The sequence below is a fragment of the Hirundo rustica genome, chromosome 1, assembly GCF_015227805.2.
Source record: "Hirundo rustica isolate bHirRus1 chromosome 1, bHirRus1.pri.v3, whole genome shotgun sequence".
NCBI classification, from domain to species: domain Eukaryota; kingdom Metazoa; phylum Chordata; class Aves; order Passeriformes; family Hirundinidae; genus Hirundo; species Hirundo rustica.
This window is the reverse complement of record NC_053450.1, coordinates 43,450,745-43,471,905: the sequence shown is the minus strand read 5'-3', so window position 1 is coordinate 43,471,905 and position 21,161 is coordinate 43,450,745. Positions and strand designations below refer to the sequence as shown.

General features: G+C 39.4%; 1 protein-coding gene across 8 annotated transcripts in view; it reads right to left on the bottom strand.

Moving 5' to 3' along the window:
* The window catches only part of NOL4 (nucleolar protein 4), a 190,692-nt gene that overhangs the window by 116,952 nt on the left and 52,579 nt on the right, over nt 1–21,161 (bottom strand). Inside the window, exon 1 of one of the 8 annotated variants that reach the window (XM_040081666.2) lies at nt 14,174–14,265. The exons of the other annotated variants lie outside the window; for them this stretch is intronic. Coding sequence (XP_039937600.1) covers nt 14,174–14,240 — 67 coding nt within the window. The 5' untranslated portion in view covers nt 14,241–14,265. Of the gene's footprint in view, nt 1–14,173; nt 14,266–21,161 lie in introns of those variants that run through there. 8 annotated transcript variants of the gene reach the window in all.

The following is a 21,161-nucleotide window of genomic DNA, read 5'->3' as shown; positions in this document are numbered from 1 at the left end:
TCAGTATTTGGTACAATATCCTTTTTAATGATTTTTCATTCATTTTGGCTAAACTGTCATATTGCAGTAACTATCAGCAAGTGTAAAATAGATATGATCCCCTGCAGTGATTTAGTAAAGGAACCAGTAAAGGGCAAGCCTCAATGACCTTTGAAAAATCAGTCTACATTAGCTTAATGCAATCGCAAAGACACTGATTTGATGCCTGAATAAGGGACACTCAGCTTAAAGTTGATCTTTTGCTCATTTAATTTGCTTATTTAAAGTTTTTGTCATGATATTACATTCCCCTACATCATCTGAAATGCAGTTCATGAGCTTGGGTATAGATTTACAGTTTTAATCTGTCCCACACTCCTCAATATGAAAGAGTCAGATTTTCCACAAAACACAGAAAGGGAAAGAGGACAATCTATATGAATATATCTGAATATTAGCTATCTTATCCTTCCTGCCCATGCGACTAGTTAAAAGGCTTTTGTGATATTTAGGCCTAACAAACATTTAATGGCTTTTACAGATGGTATTAACTATCTTTTTCTCTCAGGGAATCAAGGGGGTTTATCTCCTAAGAAGAAACACTTAGACTCATACAGTATTAGTAAGAAAGCAGTATGAAAATCAAATTCTCATTGCCTGAGGGCCTCCTACTTGCCCATTTAAGAGACTCTACTTTAGCTAGTTTTCTTATATTATTTCTTTCAGATATACTTTAGATTCAGTGTAGCTGTCTCCCTCACATAGCAGTACACCTTCACACTAAATCCAAAAAACTCTAAGTTGAAATTGTTCAATAGATTTCCGTGTGGTCTCCTTCATATGCTGGTGAAAAAATAAGAAATTATATGTACAATCTGAAAAGCTGGTTCTTATTTAAAAGACAATCATGTCCACCTGTTCATGAAATCTACTGCCTTCTGATGGACCTTTTTGTCAAGGTGACTTTCACAACTTAAAATGGTCACAAAACCATGATTTTGCACCATGTGTGTGGGTTTAGAATATAAACAGTACCTAGAAAATACCTTCTATTCATAACTTTGCACATATTTGTGTACACTAAGACTAAGACAGAAAATCCAACACTGTCAAAAAGGCGAACCTTTAACCTGCAGTAGGATTTTTTAAACGAATGGAATAGGTTTTCCCAAAGGCAGATTATTTGAATGAAAGAAACAAACAGTGTGGAAATCAGTCCAAAAAGATATGACCACACACAGGGAAATGCAGTGATGTAAAATATATGGGCCAGTGCAAAAATCTCTATCCTCAAGGAATATCTTCCAGCACACGCTCATTGAAGCTATTCTTGCCTGATTATCATAGGCTGGGCAGTTCAAAAAGAATGAGTTTAAAATATTTGCAGCTAAGCATTCATATTTTCAAAGAGGTCAACAGACAATCTCTTGGCAGTCTATGTCCAATAGTTGTCTATTCATATAGGATGGCTGCTTTTCATTATGAAATCAACTCTTTTTCTAAGGATGTTGCCAAACTTGCTAATGATAAGTTTAGCTGAGCAACCTGCGCACTGTTTATTGTTCCTTAAGCTCTATTAAAACAGTATATTCCTTTCTCCTCCAAACCCAGAAGTATATTGTGCATAAATGAGAGGTGCTTACAGCTCAGAGGATTCTTGACACATCCTGCCAAGACAAACATAGAATCAAATATTTAATCAGCTAAAATTCCTATTCTTACCCTGCTCGTCCCAAGCTTTCTCAGAGCCAGAAGCTCCGGATAGCCAGCCTTCCCGTACAACCTTCAGCTCTTCCTGTATGCTCCTGGTTACAGTCTCTTTGAAAACACAGCAGTGGGAGCCCACACAACAGGGAACAGCTTGATTCAACTGTGCAACTAAGCACACAGGTGCCTCTACCTCAGTGTGAACTCAATAGGAAGTGGCAAACTCAGTGGAAAGGGATAAAGTTTGAGACCACTTCCACATGTGTTTGAATTAGTCCTGAAATGGAACAAGGGTCAGAGTGTCAGCAGCTGCCATTTGAGAGATAATGAAAGGTTGTGTGTTTAAGGCATTTTCTGCACTGAGCTGATCCTGAGGGGACTCCAGCCTAAGGTAAACCTTGCAGATAACTGAACATTTGGAATAAGAGTAAGTCCTGAAACCATCCAATATTATCTCTCCTGCTAAAGTCTTCTCCGTGTTGCAAGGTTTGTCAGTACTTTTCAATTCATTTAAAACTCATTTTGGCTAAAGATGCGGATGTGCAACCCATAAGGCCCCAACACTGGCTAATAAAGACCTAGAACCAGACTCAAGCTTAAACCACTTTTTTAAACAAAGACTTTAAAAGGGTTCATTGATGACCCTATTTATAGCAAAGAACAAAAGAATTCACTGGCTTTTTGTGTATCTGCCAAAGCTTGCCTGCACCGGATCCATATAGGTGTAAGGAGAAACCCGAAAGCAAGACCTCAGCTCTACCTTGAGAACATTAAGAAATCACCATTTTCCTACGGCATCTTATGTAATCATGTCATGCAGTTAGCGAGCTCTTACCAGAGAGGAAGCTTCTAGCCTATCCTTCCTGCACAAATGTGTCACCAAAAGTGCCGGTCACACTTCAGGCTGAGCTGTAACAGGCAGAAAAAAAGGCTCCTACTTCACATACCTTTGGCCAATCCATATGTTCTACTCATTCTTATATTTGGCATGTTTAGGGAATCTAATTTAGAGTAGTAAGGACTATCTCACAAGATGTAGGTGGATCTTAAAATATCCTCCAGATTTCTGGCTTAGTGTAAAAGCTGTTCCTCTTTAATATCAAAGGAGTGGATTTTTGAAAGAAAAAAAAATTATAAATATATTCAATGCTGAATCAGTGTGAACATCCAGCGCAAAAACAAAACAAAACAAAACAAATATAAACAGTTTTCAGTGTTCCATTCTTCCCTTTTGAAAACTGGTCACATTTCATTAAGGTGTAGTTCAGATTTAAGGTGGAATTTTTTCCACTAATTCTGCAACTTACTCCCAACAGAATTTGTCATCACCAATATCCTCCATCATCTCTCTTCCCTCTCATGAAAGGATATGACAGGAATGTCCTCCCTCTTCTTTACCCATTCACCAGAGTTCCAAGAACACATTACTTACAGCCATCAATAAATTCCAGCATCACCAAATTGGAAACCTAATGTATGAAACCACATGGTTTTCTGTTTATTTCAGAGGGTGAAAGGTATGTTCTGGCCTTCAGTCATACTGCTTCTTCAGTCATGCTGGGGATTAGGTTTCGTTTTTTGGGGCTTTTTTCCCTATAGAATTTTTCACCCCCATAAGTTGCTTAGAGACTAAATACTGATGCTTAGAGGGTGCTTGACCCACACAAAAGAAGTGGCAAGTGTGAGGGAAGATCACTTAAGTTTGGGGGAGGGAAAGGCACAGTGCTCCAGGAGCTGGGTGCGCTTTTCTCCTGCACTCGGCATTGGAGAGGACGGTCGGGCGGCTGTTTTACTACGTAAGGAGTCCACTGTTAAAGGAGGGTCCGGTCCTGGGAATTCTACCACCATCCATCATCTGCTGGAGTGCCCAGGAATTCGGAGCTCCTTCACCTGCGCTGCTGGAGCTGGGCCAGCCCTGTCTAGCTGTCGCGGCTTCTTCAGTACTGCTCATTTTGCCGGGACACCCCCAACTTTTCCTGCCGGGACACCCCCCTGCCTGCTGGGGACCCTCGCCGTTCCAGCCACCAGCCTGGGAGTTTCTACCATTCCAGCTTGGTCCTCTCAGGGTCCCAAGAGATCAGACTGCCATGGGCTTTGTGAGACAAGGCCCCTCAAGGTTCCTGGTTCTGTTTATTATTAATGCTGTAGTTGTTGTTGTTTGTTTGCCATGTTATATTTACTAGTAAAGGACTGTTATTCCTTTCCCCATAGCTCTGCCTGAAAAGCCTCTTTAATCTTCTAAATTATAATAACTTGGAGAGAAGGGATTAGAATCCCCCATTCCTAATGAGGCCCTGCCCCTCCCTAGCAGATACCCGTCTTTCAAACCAAGACAAGTCATGATGCAACTTCTGATACCTCCAGCTTCTAAATTATATATATTGCTATGACACAAAGCAACAGACATTCTTCATCTGTCCAAGTCCCTTCTCCTGAGAGAAGACCCATCTTGTCTTGCCTCATTTCCCAAGTTCCACTAGCCTTCTGATGTATCTAGAGAGATGGGAGAGTAACCTCCCTGAGCTGTGCTATCTCTACTAATAGCTCTAAACTTTCTGGATTAATGATGCTGTGAATCACTGGAAAAAGCTGCCACTCTTGTTGTACAGATGAGTACGTTTAACAAAGATGGTAATATTCCTCCAAATGCTCCCAATTAAAAATGCTTCCTTTAGTAGTACTACTTCGAACAATAAAACTACTGAATCAGACTTTCAGTTGAAATGCATAAGCAAAAACTCTCAGATTGCTTTGAAAAGATACTCCACATGCAGAGGGTGGGTGGAAAAGGTGACAGCATCTCTTTTGGAATGCAGACAATATAATAAGGCATGCCACTTATGCTGTGTTACTGACTTGCTGGTCTTCCAAAACAGAGGTGTTTACCACAAGCATCTATTTCTTCACTGTTTGAAGATGAAAATGGATATCAGGTGGACATCAATAGGTTTGTTTTATTTCCACTGCACTTCAGACTGATAAATTGTGCTAATAATTAATAAATTTAAGATCGTATTTTTCATGCTTACAGGGATTCACTGATAACTATCAACTGTCACAGAAACAGTACTGTAAACAGAAAATAATACCTCTTGTTAAAAAGGGTTAGGACTCATTTGCTATAAACCACTGTAGTCCCACTGAGAGTATGATGCAAGACATCCAAATTTGCCTGCACTGATGTTTTCCTTTTACACACTGGCAAGTAATACTCTTTTAAACAGCTTCTTCAGGGAATAGCTAGAAGAGAACTAGCAAAACTTCACCAAGAGCAATGCTTTAAAAGGCACCAATGGCAGAAGAGTTCTCCCTCTCTTGCCACCTCTCTGTAGGAGTCAGAGGTCTAACTACTTCTGCCAAGGCCATCACTGCCAACTCTCTTCCAGTCCATCAGACAAGTCTTTAGTTCCTTGATGCTAAAACTGACTTTCTTATCTCATACTCAGAATCCAAGCCAGAAACAAGCACGAAGATAGGTTACCTTTCCACTTGTTCTACACTGGCCCATTCTCCTCAAAGGACATGCCTTTTAAAAACAGCACCCTTTCCTTTACTATCATTCTCCTCTCCCATGACATAGTTTCAGCTGGCAAATAAGCAAAGATGAAGTATTGAAGAGAAGTATTTCAGATTTCCTTAGACTGAGAACTAAGGTTTATTACAAAAACTATTTCTCTCCTGCTAAAATCCACACCTTATAGACAGAAAAAAAAAGCCTCAGCATTCTTTCCTAATAACTACATGAACTTGTGAAAAAAAAATTGTTCCTTATCACCTGGCACCATGCACAAAGCTTTTCACTCCAGAATTCATTTCCTTCTCAAACTGTCTTGATGTTTAAATGATAGCAGGAGAAAAAAGCCTTTTAACAACAAAGGCAGACAAATGAAAGGTTGTAGGAGGAAGGAAACACCTCCTGATCATATTCCAGTAACAAGAATATCCAGCTTTAAATTATTCAACCCACTCTTCAATTTTGGGACCTTTCATGATGCTGCTACCTTATTGGCTGCCCAGACAGGCATGGCAGGAAAAAAAAAATTTCACCTGAAATGATGTAGAAATCTCCTTTTGTTTTTGACAGAGGTCTTATAAGCTGGAGTGTATGTGTTCTCTCCTTGATTAGTGCAATCAGAGAAATAAAGGGTGGTTTAAGTTGGAACAGATCTTGAGACCAGTCTACTTTTTCAACCCCCCTGCATGAGCATGAACACCTCCAACTATACCAGGTTGCTCAAAGCTCCATCCAACCTGGCCCTGAACATTTCCAGGGATGGGGCATTTACAATTTCTCTGGAAAACCCATTCCAATACTTCACTGCCTTCATCATATTAAAAAAAAAAAAAAAAAAAAGTCTTCCTTACATCCAATCTAAAACTTATCCTCCTCCAGTTTAAAATTATTATCCCTTGTCCTGTCACTGTAGGCCTCGGAAAGAAGTCTCTCACTTTTTCCTATATGCCACCTTTAAAGACTGAAAGGCTCTTTCCAGAGTCTTTTCTTCTCCAGGATGAACAACCCCAACTCTCCCAGCTTGTCCTCACAGAAGAGTTGTTCTATCCCTCTGACAGTTTTTGTGGCCCTCCTCTGGAGCAATTCTAACAAGTACTCGTCTTTCTTGTACGACTTGTTAGAATAGGATCCCAGAGCTGCACACAGCACTCCATGTGGATTGCTACACAAGTCTTCTCCACTCATTCTCTGACCTGCCCTACAAAGCGCCACTGCAAGTTGCTCTGAGAGGAAGACCCTAGGATTCCCCTGTCCTGTAACAAAAGAACACTTTGAAGGATGGACAGAGCTTCACTATGGATTCATATTTATTTTTGCATGAATATATGTATATACACACATATGTATATATGGAACCTACTTGTACAAGAGACAGCCATCCAAATTTACTTTTGTTGTTGCACCCCTGGAGGAAGAATGTGCTGTTGAACTGTTTCAGTTACTGCTGTCCCTCAGATACAACCTATAATATTATGATAGGAGCTACAGATACTGACCTGCTGTTTCTCAATGCTGTCCCTGCGGAACAGGAAAAAACAAGCTGGTATAGATGGCACATACCTTGTGATACATTTGAAACACATTAAAAAAAAAAATTCCATGCACACCAAAACAAGAAAACAAGTCATGCCACCGCAGGAAAATATTCTTCAAGTACATAAACAACAAGCAGAAACAGAAGGAAAATACTGGCCCTCTGTTAAACAGGAAAGCCGTCACAATTTATTTGGAAGATGGGATCAAGTGTACACTGACAAAGTTTGCCAATACCATACTGAGTAGAAAGTGGGCAGTTCAGAAGGGGAAGTCAGACTGCAGGAAGACCTGGATAGAAGAAGTGAGCTAACAAGAATTTTACAGAGTTGAGCAAAGACAAGTGTAAGGTCTTGCACCTGGGAAAATATAATCCAGGAACACAACACAGTAGGGGATCAGCCCTGGGAGTAGAGACCAGTTCTGCAGAAAAAGAACCTGGGAGTACAGGCAGACAACAAGCTCAGTATGAGTGAGCACTGTGTTGCTGCAGCAAAGAAAGCTAACAGGATGCTGGGGCGTGCCAACAAGAGCATTGCTAGCAGAGATGCACTCAGTGCCTGCTTGACCCCACCAGGAATACTGTGTGCAGTTTTGGTTCCTGCTGTGCAAACAAAGGTATGGAAAGGCTGGAGAAGGTACACAGAAGAGTCACAAAGATGATCAAATGACTGGGAAGCTTGCTGTGTGAGGAAAGGCTAGAAGAACTCTGTTTGTTCAGTTTTGAAAAAAGAAGGTTTAGGGTAGACCTTGTTGCCATGTTCCAGTATTAAAAGAGTGGCTACAAGGACGATAAGGACTCCCTTTTTTACAAGGAGTCACATGGAAAAGATGAGGGGTAAAGAGTACAAGCTACTTCTGGTGATATTCTGATTAGATATAAGAGGAAAATTTTTCACAATGAGAACAATCAGCTATTGAAATAACTAAGATGCAGCTGGACAGGATGCTGGACCATGCTGTAGAGATTATGCTTTTTCCAAGACAGGTTAGACCAGATGATCCTCGAAGTCCCTTTCTAACCTAACATTCTGTGACAATTCTCTGAGCTCTGCTTTATCACCTCAGAGGTTCACAAGTATTGGAATGTATACTACTTTGATTGGATCTGGCCTTCACAAAATTGCCTCAATGGAAATTTGTGCCCATGGTATTTCTGAGCTCTCAGAGACCGTCTCTAATTAGAGCACAGGAAAATGCATGCTTAAAAAAAGATTCCCATGCCATCAAGCTCTACCTCTCTCCAGTGATCACTTTATTTAGAAATAGACATCTATATATAAAGACATATACACATGTATATTTGGGATAAGAGAAATATAGATTTATAAATATGGGTATAAAATGTACCAGTAGCAAATCTATTCATAGGAATAGATATGTTTGTGTAAACTTGAATTAGATTTATATTTGTTTCATATTGCATAACAAAATATAAAATGGGACCATCATAAAACTCAATGCTAACTCTGTTTTTAATAAATGCTGCTGGAAAAACAGCCTTGGCAAGTTAAATCTCAGCTACTCCCTACACAGCCTTCTTAATCCTCTACTCTCTGGATTTTTCCTCAGAACTGATTTCTGTTCACATCTGTGTGTACAGACAGGGAGAAATAAATGCATTCACTACATACTCACATAGGAAAGTAGAATAAGTAGAATTTTACTGCCTTGAAGGGTGCTGAAGTGAGACAGTTTTCACTCTGAACAGGAATAAGGGAGGAGTCCAGAGAGTGGTTTCTCCTCATTTTTTCATTCAGACTCAAAGTGTAGCTAACTGCAGTATTCCCAAGAGGTAGTCAGACAGCATGGGAGACTAGATTTCTTCCTGACCCACAAGACAGAAATAGCTTTAAAGAAAATCCTCATTATTTGTGGAAGTTAGACTGGCAGGGACTGACAGTGGGTTGGTCTTGGCATCAAGTGAGGTAGGCGTCAATCTGAGGCCATGGGAAATGGGATGCTAGGAAGGGAAATATCTTGTTAGGTCATGGAGACAAGGATGGGATTGCGGGTATAGTTATGTTAATGCAGTTGTACTATATAAGGTTATGTTCTGAGTTCTTGTTTATATATTGGTTAACAATGTTTTACATATAAGGTGATGTTAATTTTCATTGGTTCACTGTTCTGTTAGAGAGGCAACATATTGGTATGTCTGCCCCATTGTTGGGTCTTTTGAGGTTGTCCCATACTGTGTTTGACTTGTGTTCAGATTATATTCTTTTGTTGGCTCAGGCTATTATTAAAGTTGGTTTTTGGGCCTATTCAATCATTCCTGTCCCTATTTCCATTGCCACCCCAGCTGGTCTGGTTCAAGGCACATCGCGGGCAACAATTATTAAGACAAATTCATTCAGCAAGGCAGAAAGAGTTCAAAAACCAAACAGTTATTTCTCTTCTTTCTGCCTACACATTAAAAGAACCACAGACACTGGTACTGCTAGCATCCTCCGTCCCCTCGTATGTGTGTACCAGATGATCAGCTAGGCCTGGGTTCTTTTTGGCCAGCCTGCTCATGCCCAGGCATTAGCCAGATCACAAGTAACACAGGGTCCTACAACATATTTCAGCTAAAAAGCCAAGGGCCCCTGTTCCATTACAGCATGGTCGACTGGGACATGCCAGGTTTGGGACATCCCTGTTGTCGTTCTCCCTAAAACCATATTGCAGAATGCTTTTCTACACACAGAGGCTCACATCGAACACCTACAATAAACAGCAAATGCACTAGTAGGCCTCAAAGCCAGCCTAAAGAAAAAAAAAAAAAAAAAAAGCCATAAACTGAACAGAACTGCCACACAGATTATTGACTTGCATCTAGGACAGAGCAATCCTGGTTGTGTACACAGACTGGGGAATGAGAGGCTGGAAAGCAGTGCCACAGTGCTGCAGAAAGGGCCGTGGTCCATGGCAATTTGAACATGAGCCAGCAGTGGCCTGGCTGCCAGGAGGGCCAACCCTGTCCTGGGGGGCATCAGGCAAGGGAGGAGATTGTCCCGCTCTGTTCTGTACCAGGATGGCCTCACCTTGAATATTGTGTGTAGTTTTGGGCAGCACAAGATAAAAAAGACATTGAACTATTAAAGCACATTCGAAGGAGAGCTATGAGGATGGTGAAGGGTCTGAAGAGGAAGCCTTATGAGGAGTGGCTGAGGTCATTTGTCCCACTCAGCATGGAGAAGAGGAGACTGAGGGGAGACCTGAAACTCCTTATGGAGGCAAACTAGAGGGGCAGGTACTGATCTCTTCTCTCTTGTGCCCAGAGATAGGACTGAAGGCATGAAGCTGAGTTGGACTGGTTTAGTTTGCATATCAGTAAAAAGTTCTTTACCCAGAGAGTGTTTGGGCACTGGAACAGACTCCCCAGGGAAGTGGTCATATCACCAAGCATGACAGAGTTCAAAAAGCATTTGGACAATGTTTTCAGGCACACGATGTGGCCCTTGAGGTGTCCTGTGCAGGGCCAGGAGTTTGACTTGATCTTGATCGGTCCCTTCCAACTCAGCTTATTCTATGATTCTATGAACTGGATTACTCTAAAGCAGACATTACACGAGAAGGGGTTTTAAGAAACAGAAAGGACAAATAAGCTACCACTACCCACCCAAATATATTATCTATGTAGTAGGAGTTCTCAAAATAAGTCTGTTCTGTGTAGCCGTGCATCAGAGCTGCCTGTAAAATGCTAGAAGTGTATACAGTTTCCTAGGTGGTGAAAAATTGTTTCTCAGAAAAATAATAGTTTTACCATTTCTACCCTTTCCTTTGAAAAGCTGTATTTAAGAAAGTTTCTATTGAAATCAACACTTTACTATGCCAACTGAGATAATTAAGTTCAAGGATCGCCATGGAAAACTCTTTCTTAAATTATGATGAAAAACTTGGCCAAGCTGGTGCTTCACTCTTTGAAATCTACCTGTGCTTCTTGCCTTTTAATGCTGTCACCACCAATATTTCAACTTCTAGAGCATGCAATCATTTTAGGCCTCATTTTTTCCAGGGGGTGAATGGAAGTACACTGCTGAATAGATGGTTCAGAGAAGAGAAAAGTACTTGTCCTTGCTAAGGGGCTTTACAACATCCATTTAATTAAATGGACTTTAATTAAAGTAGGACATATTTGCAGAAGATATAATAATATGAACACCTACAGGTCTACGACTGCAGTCTTACAGGAATAACCAGGGAATATACTCTGCTCCAGGAATCGAAGAGGAACGGTTCCTAGAGAGAACACATTACTAGTCCAGAACAGCAGAAATGTAGCAGAAAGAAGAAATGAAGACAGAGGAACAGACAGAGCTTGGCTAACTTGCTGAATTAAAGCTTATCATCAGTGCATAAACAGCACTGATGGTTTAATTAAAGAGATGGTAGCAATTTCAGTGCCCACATTACTTCAGAATTCATTCAGCTACAGATACCAATTATGAAAACATGCAGGGCAAAACTTTGTCTCCACTGGAGTTCATAGAAATTCTCATAGTTTATTTCAGTAAGATTTTCATTGCATCCATGTATTTTGGAGATGATCATGCTGGATAAAACATCCAAAAACCAAGTCACTAAAAGTCAAAGTTCTTTTAAATTTCTGATACAAATACAATCCTTGGACAGATACCATGGAGAGATATCTTTTAAAAGTTGGTGGGATATCTTTTTAAATCTTTTACAGATTGTTTTTAAATGGACAGAAATCCTAGAAGATGTACACAGACCTGTAAACTATTCAAAGACTATTAATAAGAATTATAGCTTCTTTATATACATGCAACCAGTCTTTTTTAAAACTGATTTGAAAGCACTGGTTGCTTTCATTTACTTTCTAGCTCTCTACACCGCACTGCTGCTCTCTTCCACTCCCAGTAATTCACATTAAGAGTTCCCACATCACGTAGTTCTGTCTTGTCATTCTCTCTTTGACAGCTCGCAGCATCAGCTCCCTTCAGAATAACCATTCACGAGACACTTAAATAATGTGACATAACAAACTCACTGTATGTCTTTGCCACTTAAGTCATTAAAATTTTATTAGACTTCATTTTTTGGTTCTTCTTGGAACACTAACTTTGTGTAACTGAAATGCCATCTCTCTATTTTGTTTTTGCAGAGGAAATAGAAAAGGAATTATTCCTAGTTTACATCTCCTAATTTCTTTTCCTATCAAACCAGTTATAGCTATTATCACTGTTACAATTAGTTTATTGATATCACGGTTTTATTATAGTTTCTCAAAGCAAAAATTCAAATTTTCTAATCAATTATCGTCCCAAAGTATCTATTACTATTGCCTTATTTAAAAGCTGCAAGTGCACCACGTGGCTTTTTTGTGGTTTATGATCTTGCTTGAATCTCCTTGTCAATGTCGACGCTTACATGAAATTCAAATTTCCTAATACAAAAAGCCAAGCATAGAGGTTTGAACTCCACATTTCAGTCATAAGGAATTACTAATTTTATAAAATTTTCACAACTTATAGCAGGGATCTTGGATGGTTATTAACTGGGATCAACTCTGCCTTCTACTTAAGGAACTCTACCCAGTAAAGCACATGGGGTATCAGAACAACTAGAATTTCAGTAGAAGCAGTCACACGTCCTCTAGAGATGCACTAAACTGACTCCTTGATTTATGTCACAAGAAAGGAAGCTTGTAAAACACTGAAGTTAAACTGAAGCACTGAGGAAAGAATTTAAACACAAAGGTGGAACTATCCCAATACACAGGAACCTCTGCAATAGAGGCCTATCTCAAGGCAATCTTTCTGCTGGAAAGCCACATTCTAGCTGCAAGGCCAGTGTCCTGATGAAAGTGGAGAAAAGCTTCTTGGAGCTGTCTTAAGGTGTCGTTTTCTCTTCAGTTCTGTGCACTTAAATCTGAAAGTTGTATATTACATAAATTTAGGTTTTATCTTAATTTATTCTATTAGTAATGCCAATGCTTAAAACTGAGGTTCTGAACAGGTTTCTCAGCATCACACATAGCAGAGCCAGCAAAGGCAATTAAATAGTGTGCTCAGCCACATCTTTTCCCAGAGTGGCTCTGAGTAGCTACTGAAGTTTGTCAGTCTGTCTGTCAGTCTGGAAGGCTGCTCCTACAGTGGTCAGAACTGGTCAGTATCTGCCTGGCATGAAGCAGTGGACAGACTGCCTGAGCCTCACACACCTCCCAGCAGGCTGTTAACCAGTCACCAAGTACTAAAAACACCTGTAAAATGAGTCAAGCTGTATTCTAATCTGTGTTGATGCTAAATTTAATTGTTCTTGTATCTTTCTGTCTCCAGTCAGCCTGCAAACCAACTCTACCATCTTTCTCACAAACCAGGTTATCAGTGTTCAGGAATTCTCAGAGTTCAGCCTATCCTGAAACTTTCAGAATGACTGCATCTTTTCTTCCATCCTGTTATTAAGAAGTGCCAGAGGTGGCACATCCCTCTGCCTCCAGACAACAAATACGGTGACTATCTAGCGTAACATTAAACCAATTATTTGAAAACACCTCTTCACAAATCTCAGGAAAATATATATAACCACTTTCTATGTGTCTTAATATTACCAAAGACTATACTGCTGAAAAAAAATACACATTTTTTTCTTGTAATCAAACTATTGGCATTTGGCAAAAAAATAATACTAATTTTAAACATTCAGCATTACAAATATTTTATCAAACAATAAGTGCTTCAAAGAAATTTCCATTAAAAATATCTTTCATAAGCCAGCCCAATGTCTCCAGGGAATTTCCTGGTCAGAAAAAAAATAAATTAACAGCTTCCTTAATTAAAATATAACACAGTGAAGAATCAATGGCTAAATTAAATTTCTTTAAAGCACATTCTTTTACATTCTTTTTCCTGAAAAAAAAAAATGCTCTACTATATTATTCTATGGTGTATGTAATAGGAAAGAAAAAGGGAAGTCAATACTTAGCATGCATTTTAACAGTAACTGGGGAAAAACCCTCTGCCTTTACTATAAAGAAGTAGAGAAATTAAATCAAGCAATCTGTGCACATAGCCTCGGCTAAAGTCAATTGGTACATATGAAAGGATAAAATGGATAAAGTGCCTTTACTGGAAAGAAAATCTAAATCTCTGTAGCAGAATGCCCCTCCTTTTATTTGATGTTAAAGAGAAATATGAGGCAACAGCCTGAGATATGATGAGATAGGAGAAAAAAACCAAAGAATATCAACCCAAACCAAACAACACTTTAAGGAATCCAGCTAAGCTTAGTTACAAGGATTTGCACAATGAAATCGAAAGCAGACTGCCTTCAGTACATGCATAAGGAAGAGACAGCTTGATGGGCAGTAATATTACCAAAGTGAAATACCTATTGTTACAGGACATGTACAACACTAATACAACTGTTCTGAAAATGCAAAAGGATACAGGTCTGCAGCTAGCCTTTTAAAAGGGAGCAGGCTTCACTTACCACTAGACTGCTGGTGTAAAAATGAGTAGCTGTGAATAGAGTGAATGGTCTGCAAGCATTTTAGCATTACTTGTGAAAAGATAATTCTAATTTCTCAGCTATTATTGGCTGCAAGTATTCCCTGATGTAATTATGGAGTAATAGCTGAAAACCTGATTGTAACCAACAGTTAGTAGTTTGTTGCTAACAAGGCAAACATGACAAACAATTTTGAGGCAATTATTGTCATTACAAGCCACACTCAATTGTTCAAGGCAAGCTTAATAGAAAGTGACAGTTGTGCAGCTGGGAGTGTGGTGCGGGAAACGAGATTGTTCTCTGGTTGCAACAGACCCCTCAGACTCTAGCAAAGAGTCTGCTCAATGCATAATTCATGTTTAATAATATTTTAATCTCTAAAGCAAAATACAGTATAAGTTAAGAAACAAACAGAGACATGTTAAAAAAAAAAAAAAAAACAAACCCCAAGTTATTATAAGATGGAATAAGACACAGAAGTAACACGGAGTAAGGGGGAGATATTCACTAAAGCCAACTCACAAGATGCTTGCAACTAGCAAATATAAATCCAGTAACTCTACATTTTAAAAGGGTCAGTTATAAAAGCAATCCACTTGCTATGCTTCAGTGAGACAGGTACTCATGACCAAATCCCAGTTTAAGACTATTGTATGATTAGGTAGGCCCAGGATAGAGAAAAGAGTGCTCTTCATTGAGAAACATAGCTTATTAATTCTGAACAAATTTGAATTGTGTGTAGAGTCAAAGGAAGTTTTTCATCTCTCATACAATAGAAGTGCCTCATGTATCAGCTCAGTACTCTGATGACAATGCACAGAGCAGCTGCCTCGTCAGCAGCCAGTCCATTAAAATACTTGATTTGCTGAAAGTTCCACCCAGCTCTCCTTAATGATATTAAGGGCTGAAAGTTTCTAACGCAGCTGCAGTAAATTTCAAGTTCTTGCCCAGGCTCAGTAATATTCACTGTCAGTGACGTAGCACTATTCAAGTGTCATTACAGTGTCACTTGTGGTGTCTTTTGCACTGATAAGGTATCATTTCTAAAGAAGCCATTAAAACACCACTGAAACTAGATTTCCAAAATTCTCTGATTTTCTGGTCATGTTTCACCATTTTCCTTCTCTTTCTTAAATTACAGAATCACAAAATTTTTTGGGTGGAAGGGACCCTAAAGATCATCTAGGTGCACCCTCCCTGCCATAACCAAGGACACCTTCCACTACAATGCATTAGTTTATGCAAATAATAATTCATCAAACCAAATCTGATGAGCTAAATCACTCCAGGTGTAGCTCCACTGAAGCAAAACAGCATCACATGCCAGTTTCTCAGGTAGACTGACTCTCCTTAGGTGAAGATGATACTGATTTTCTCAGACAGAGCAACATATTATAACTAACTCCCTGTCTAAAGAAACCTCTGTGATTTTGACATCTGTGACACACTTCAGTGCAGCCCTTACTCAGACTTACTGCAGCCCAGTGCAGACTTACTCAGAAACATGTATGTGTGACTGCACTGTCTTTTGCTTTATTCCATAAGAAAGCTGGTGATTGCAAAAGGTGGCAGATCAACAGCTGCAAAGATAGGAGACCTTTACTCCTGTATGTCACATCTGTGCTCCTTTTCCACTGCCAGGAGACAGGCAGGTATCTTAGATTTTCACTTTCAGAAAACTAGTATTTATTGTTTCACTCTGAGTGGTAAGAAGTGAGATTATTTCCCAAAATGTTGCAAATTTCAGTGGCTTGAACAAGACTGGAAGGTCTGAATATATCACAAAATTGTCAGATTGCCTGGTCCTAGCTCAAATGTAATTTTAAATGGTCTGCCATTTCCCTAAAAGAAAAAAAAAAATAGTAATGTTTTTTCTATCCTCTATATAAGCCTACATTCCTGATCAGCCCAAACCCTCCCTATTAAGTAAAAATTACTTTTCTCTTCACAGTAAAATGCTTATCAATTTGCATGTCCAATGTCTTGCATAAAGTATAAGCACTATAAACAACTTTAACAGCATTTTAACTTTGTTGATATGAATCTACAGATTGTAAATAAAACCAGTCAAGTCACAAAAAGTCCCTAAAATGAAAAGGCTTTCTAAAAGTATATGAGGTGACATCTAGGAGAACTGACAGATTGTTTTTTTATTTTAGTTTTAATCTTTTTATTAAGACTTTATAAATTCATGTTGTAATTTCGGTCTATTTAATATACCACAGAAATGTCGAGTGTTTTGTTTTGAGGTGAATAAAGTAAAGGTTTTTAGTAAAAGATATCTAAACTCTGCAAACAGTTTGGCTAACCTTTAGTGGGTCTTTACTCAAGTGAAGTGGACTTAGACCTCATACAGCATAAGGACATTTGTAAAACCTTTCAGTTCTTGAAAAAAATTAAAAGCACAATACCTCTTAATGTAAATTGATTTTATAAATTAATGTAAAATAACATTTCCATGAAAAACTCTTAATTACCACCAAAAGTTTGCCATGGATTTAATCCTGGGAATCATCTGCTCTCATGTTGGCCTTGCTACCACTCACTTTACTCAAGATCAACAGCAGGGCCAATACATTGTCAACAGCAGAGACAATTTACTCCATTATGCTCTTTCACCAATCTGTCATCACTTTGGCCTGCAGTTGGTGCTTGGACTCATATATCTTGAACTTAAATTGCTTTGAGAGGAAAGAAAAATCAGTGTTTCAAGAGAGGGAGTCCAGGTTTCAGTGGAATAAAGACAAAAGCAGAAAGAAGTACAACAATACAACAAGTTTGGAAAGAAAAAATGGATTAAACTCTTGGCTTGGGCTTAGTTCAGAGAGAAGAATCAACAGCAAGTCTGTACTCCTGCACAGTCAGTTTTGACAACTTAATCAGCTAACATTACTTATTTCAGATGAAGCCATTGTGTAGAGATTATAGCTTTGATGCAGAAAACAGGTAGATGGCTGACTTCAGTACTTGCATCTGTCACAAACACAAATGAGTGAAAGAAATAGTTAATGTTAAAATCGGGTTTCCTACATCTACATTGTGTAAACCATGGCAATTTGAGCATGCCAAGGAAAGAGAACTGACACCACACAACTGATCACAAACTGAAACACATAATCCTCCATTGTATTACAGTATTATTGCTAAATTTACTATAAATTGGAAAAAGTACATCTAGGAAAAGCCTTTTAATCTCTGCATCTAAACTGACAGCACAACCTCCATTAAAGGTTGATTTCTGACAAACTTTGTCATGGTTAGCTCCTATAAGCTCCTATATGTCTCCACACAGTGCCTGTGAGAGGCAGTTGTATATACATATATATGTATAAACATGTAACTATAATTTTCTAAAAACTAGATTGAAGAGAACACAGTCTCTCCACCTAAATCCAGACTAATCACTGATATGTTTTAGTATACCTCAGTACAGTGAGAAATACTGAAAATAAATCAATCCTGCATCTTTCACTGGGTTACAGTCAAATAGTCTCATCCCTGACTTTTACTTAATAGCCCACATAGTAAAAAAAAAAAAAAAAAAGAGAGAAAATACAATGTCAAATTTATACTTAATTCTCCTCACTTCTAGGGTTATACATGTTCTTAACTTCCTCTAATCAGAGCATCCCCCTACATATCTCATGTCTTGGTAACTAACGAACTACTACAGTGAGGAGGGAAACACACCCAGCTGTTCTGCACAGGGCTCCAGCTAACAGGCAAGGGCAACAAAATTCCTATTTTTTCTCAGGGTAGAAGCTGTTGCTGCTCCTTTGAAGAAGTATTTAGAGGTCAGTTTTTTGCTACAAAAATCTTTTTTTTTTAACAGGTTGAACCACTAACTTAAAAAACAAAAAGCTCCTTTATTTCCAACTCAGTTCACAAACCTTGCCTGCTGTCTGTAGTCTGAGACTGGCAAAAGGGTTTGATCCAGCAACATCAGAGCCCCAGGAGCATTATTAAGAGAAAGGAGAATTAAAAACAGCTCTCAAGTGGGAGCTTTGCCTGCAGATAAGTTGCACACAGGGCTCACTCCAAAGAACCAGCTTCGGACACAGAACTGTGTCATGTCTAGGAAAGCAAGAAAACAGGGGCAAGCAAGAGTCAAGCAAAAGGAACACATGAGCAATTTGCAGCTCTATTATCCAGCTGGCTGCTAGGGAAAACACCTCTGATGCACTGGTAAGCAGAGACCCATACCCCATTCCCAGCTGGGGAATGAACCAATTGTAAATTAGAGCTGCTTTCCTTTTTCTACCTCCCCAGGGAAGAGCAGCAGCCCTTTTCTAACTCCTACCCTATCGTTGCAGCAGTCCTGCAGGCATCCAGGATACTATTTTCAGCCATTCACCAGCAGGAGTGACTCAAGACCCTGTTATTTAAAAGTGTACAAAGGCTAATTTAAAGTGGGAACTGTCCTTAGTAGCATTGCAGCAACTTCAGTACCATGGATACAATTCACCAACTTTCCACACTTTTCATTACTTCCTTAATCCCCTGTACCCTTTTCACCTTACAAGCTTAGTACAGGTATTATGAAGCCACAGTCCACTTGCAGAGCCCAGGACTTTTGCACAGTGCCAGCACCCATCTACTCTGAGCAAATATGCACTGTCTCTGTGCCCCTCCCCCTCAGCATTTTTCTCACCTACCATGGCATTTCTGGGTAAAGAAGTCTATTGCTTTCAGCTGATACTGTGAGCTGCTCTCATACTTGCCTTTATTCTATTTAGGTTCAAGCAACCTAACCATGAGAAAGAGGACACAGTATTGGGCAGGAAGACATTGAGATACCTCAGGTCAAAGTTTCTACTGTGAGCTCTATCACGGACTCCCAAAGAAAAATGCCTGTCTAAATAGGATGCAAGTACAGCCCTAAGGGATGAGGCTATGTAAGCATCACATTTCTTCTACATAGACAGTGTCAGCATTCTGATGTTCTGATAAACTGAGCTGGAAGAGGAGCCTCCATCTATCCCCCAGTAGCATGGCTCAGCTCATTATTATATTCCTCTAGGTTACACAGAGTGTTTATATTCTAGTACCAAATCAATCTAAATCCACAGGGGGGGAAAAAAAAAAAAAAAAAAAAAAAAACACCCCACACCCAGGGGGTGTCCCAAAATATTCCCATGCTGCCTCACATGGAAAACCAGGTAAGTAAGGTGGTTAAACACACCACCTTTAGGTACACTGGAGCTGTCCTTAGTCCACCCCAGGCAGCAGTTTTCCTAATGATTCCCATTAGCAAATTATCCTCCCCAAGAGAGCCTGCTTGGGGCAGCAGAAGACCTGTCCCATTCCACCCCTCGACACCATTTCCAGCTGCATGTGCACAGGCAACCTTATGCAACAGCAGGTTTTATCTGCCAGGATGCAGCAAACACATTTCAAATGCCAAGTGTCTTTATCTATAGGTTGAATGTGGTGGCTGACATAAACTTTCATAGACATAGAGCATGTTTGAAGAAAAGAAGCAGTAATCACTTTTGACACGGATTCATGCTTTGGTGGTGCTTTTGGTGTGCATGTGTTATAATTAAGGATTAAATTTGTAAAATTTTACAATGCTGCCTGTGACAGCAAAAGGGATTGTACTGCTAAATTCATTTAAGTTCCCTTTTATTTCCCTTCCTTCTTGTTTCAACTTCCCTTCCTCTACCTCATATATTGATTTTCTTCCAATCTTCTTTTTTCCTGTCCTCTCCTCTTTCTTCTCCCCCCTCACCTCTCTCAAGTTTTTCTGCTCTTCCTCCAGCCCCTTCTCCCACCTCTGAAACAGCAGTGTTGCTATAACTAGCCACACTTAGGTTTACTACCTGACAACAGCCAGCAAAGGAAAACAATGAAGCAGGAAGAGAGCTGCTATTTCAAGTCTCTCTGTCAGCAGATGCTTTAGCCAGAAGATGCAGCAAAAAATAGGATTGCCTTGGGAAGGTGAGCAAGTACCATCTGGGAGGAAGGAAAGGAAAGGAAAGCTGAGAGATTTAAAGCCATACTGTAAGATCACACTGTCTGAAGTTCAGAGACCACAGTGGATTTATTTCCCATACATTTCAAATAACAAGTGACAGATTTGCATCATTTTATCATTCATACTTAGCTTCTAATATGATTAGATGTGGCGCATGAATCTGGTTGCAGCAGGTGTTATGTATGACAGGCATTTCTTCACAGGTTACTGTACTGAGCTATAATTTTATTTCAGATAAATACATGCAAATATTATTAAGAAACTACATATGTGAAACTTCTACAGCATAGTATTGCAGTGAAAGTCAGATACATAAAGAAATGGCACCTTCCTAAGTATCCCTGAAACCTCTAAATTAGCAAAATTACTGTAATATATTGCCCCTGTTAAAAGTCAAACTTCAACAGGAAAGTGAACTAACTTTTCATACATCATGTGCATCAGAACTGCTCCTTTAGTGAATATATGTAGACAGAAATTAAGTTAAAAGTTGAAAAGAAAATTGTGATAGCTTGAGGACTCTCAGACAAACGACAGTTTTGGTTAGAATCTGTCCTATCAAATTATCACAAACATCTGCTCCTTCCTTTGGAGAGCAACCCAGCTGAAGATCCAACCAATCACCATGTCCTATCAGTCACTATGCACCACACCCATTCTCACCTAAATATCTTATCAGCTAGCAAATAACCAGCCAGGTCAGACATCAAATCCCATATATTTAGTGCTCAAGAGAAATATAAAAAGCACTTCTGATTTGGCACACGTGATCAGGAAATTCCCAAGTAGCAAGTACAGAATTCCAATGTGCTGTGTCTAATGGCAATAGAATAGACCTGCACTTTGGGTGCTGTGCATTCCTGTGCCACTCATGAGCCACTGTCACAGTTGGTAGTCCGTAGGAGAGAAGCTATTTGAGAGCTCCATAATCCGTAAGAAAGTTCATTCCAAACCAGACTCATTTAACTTGCTATATAACAAGGGCTGAAACAA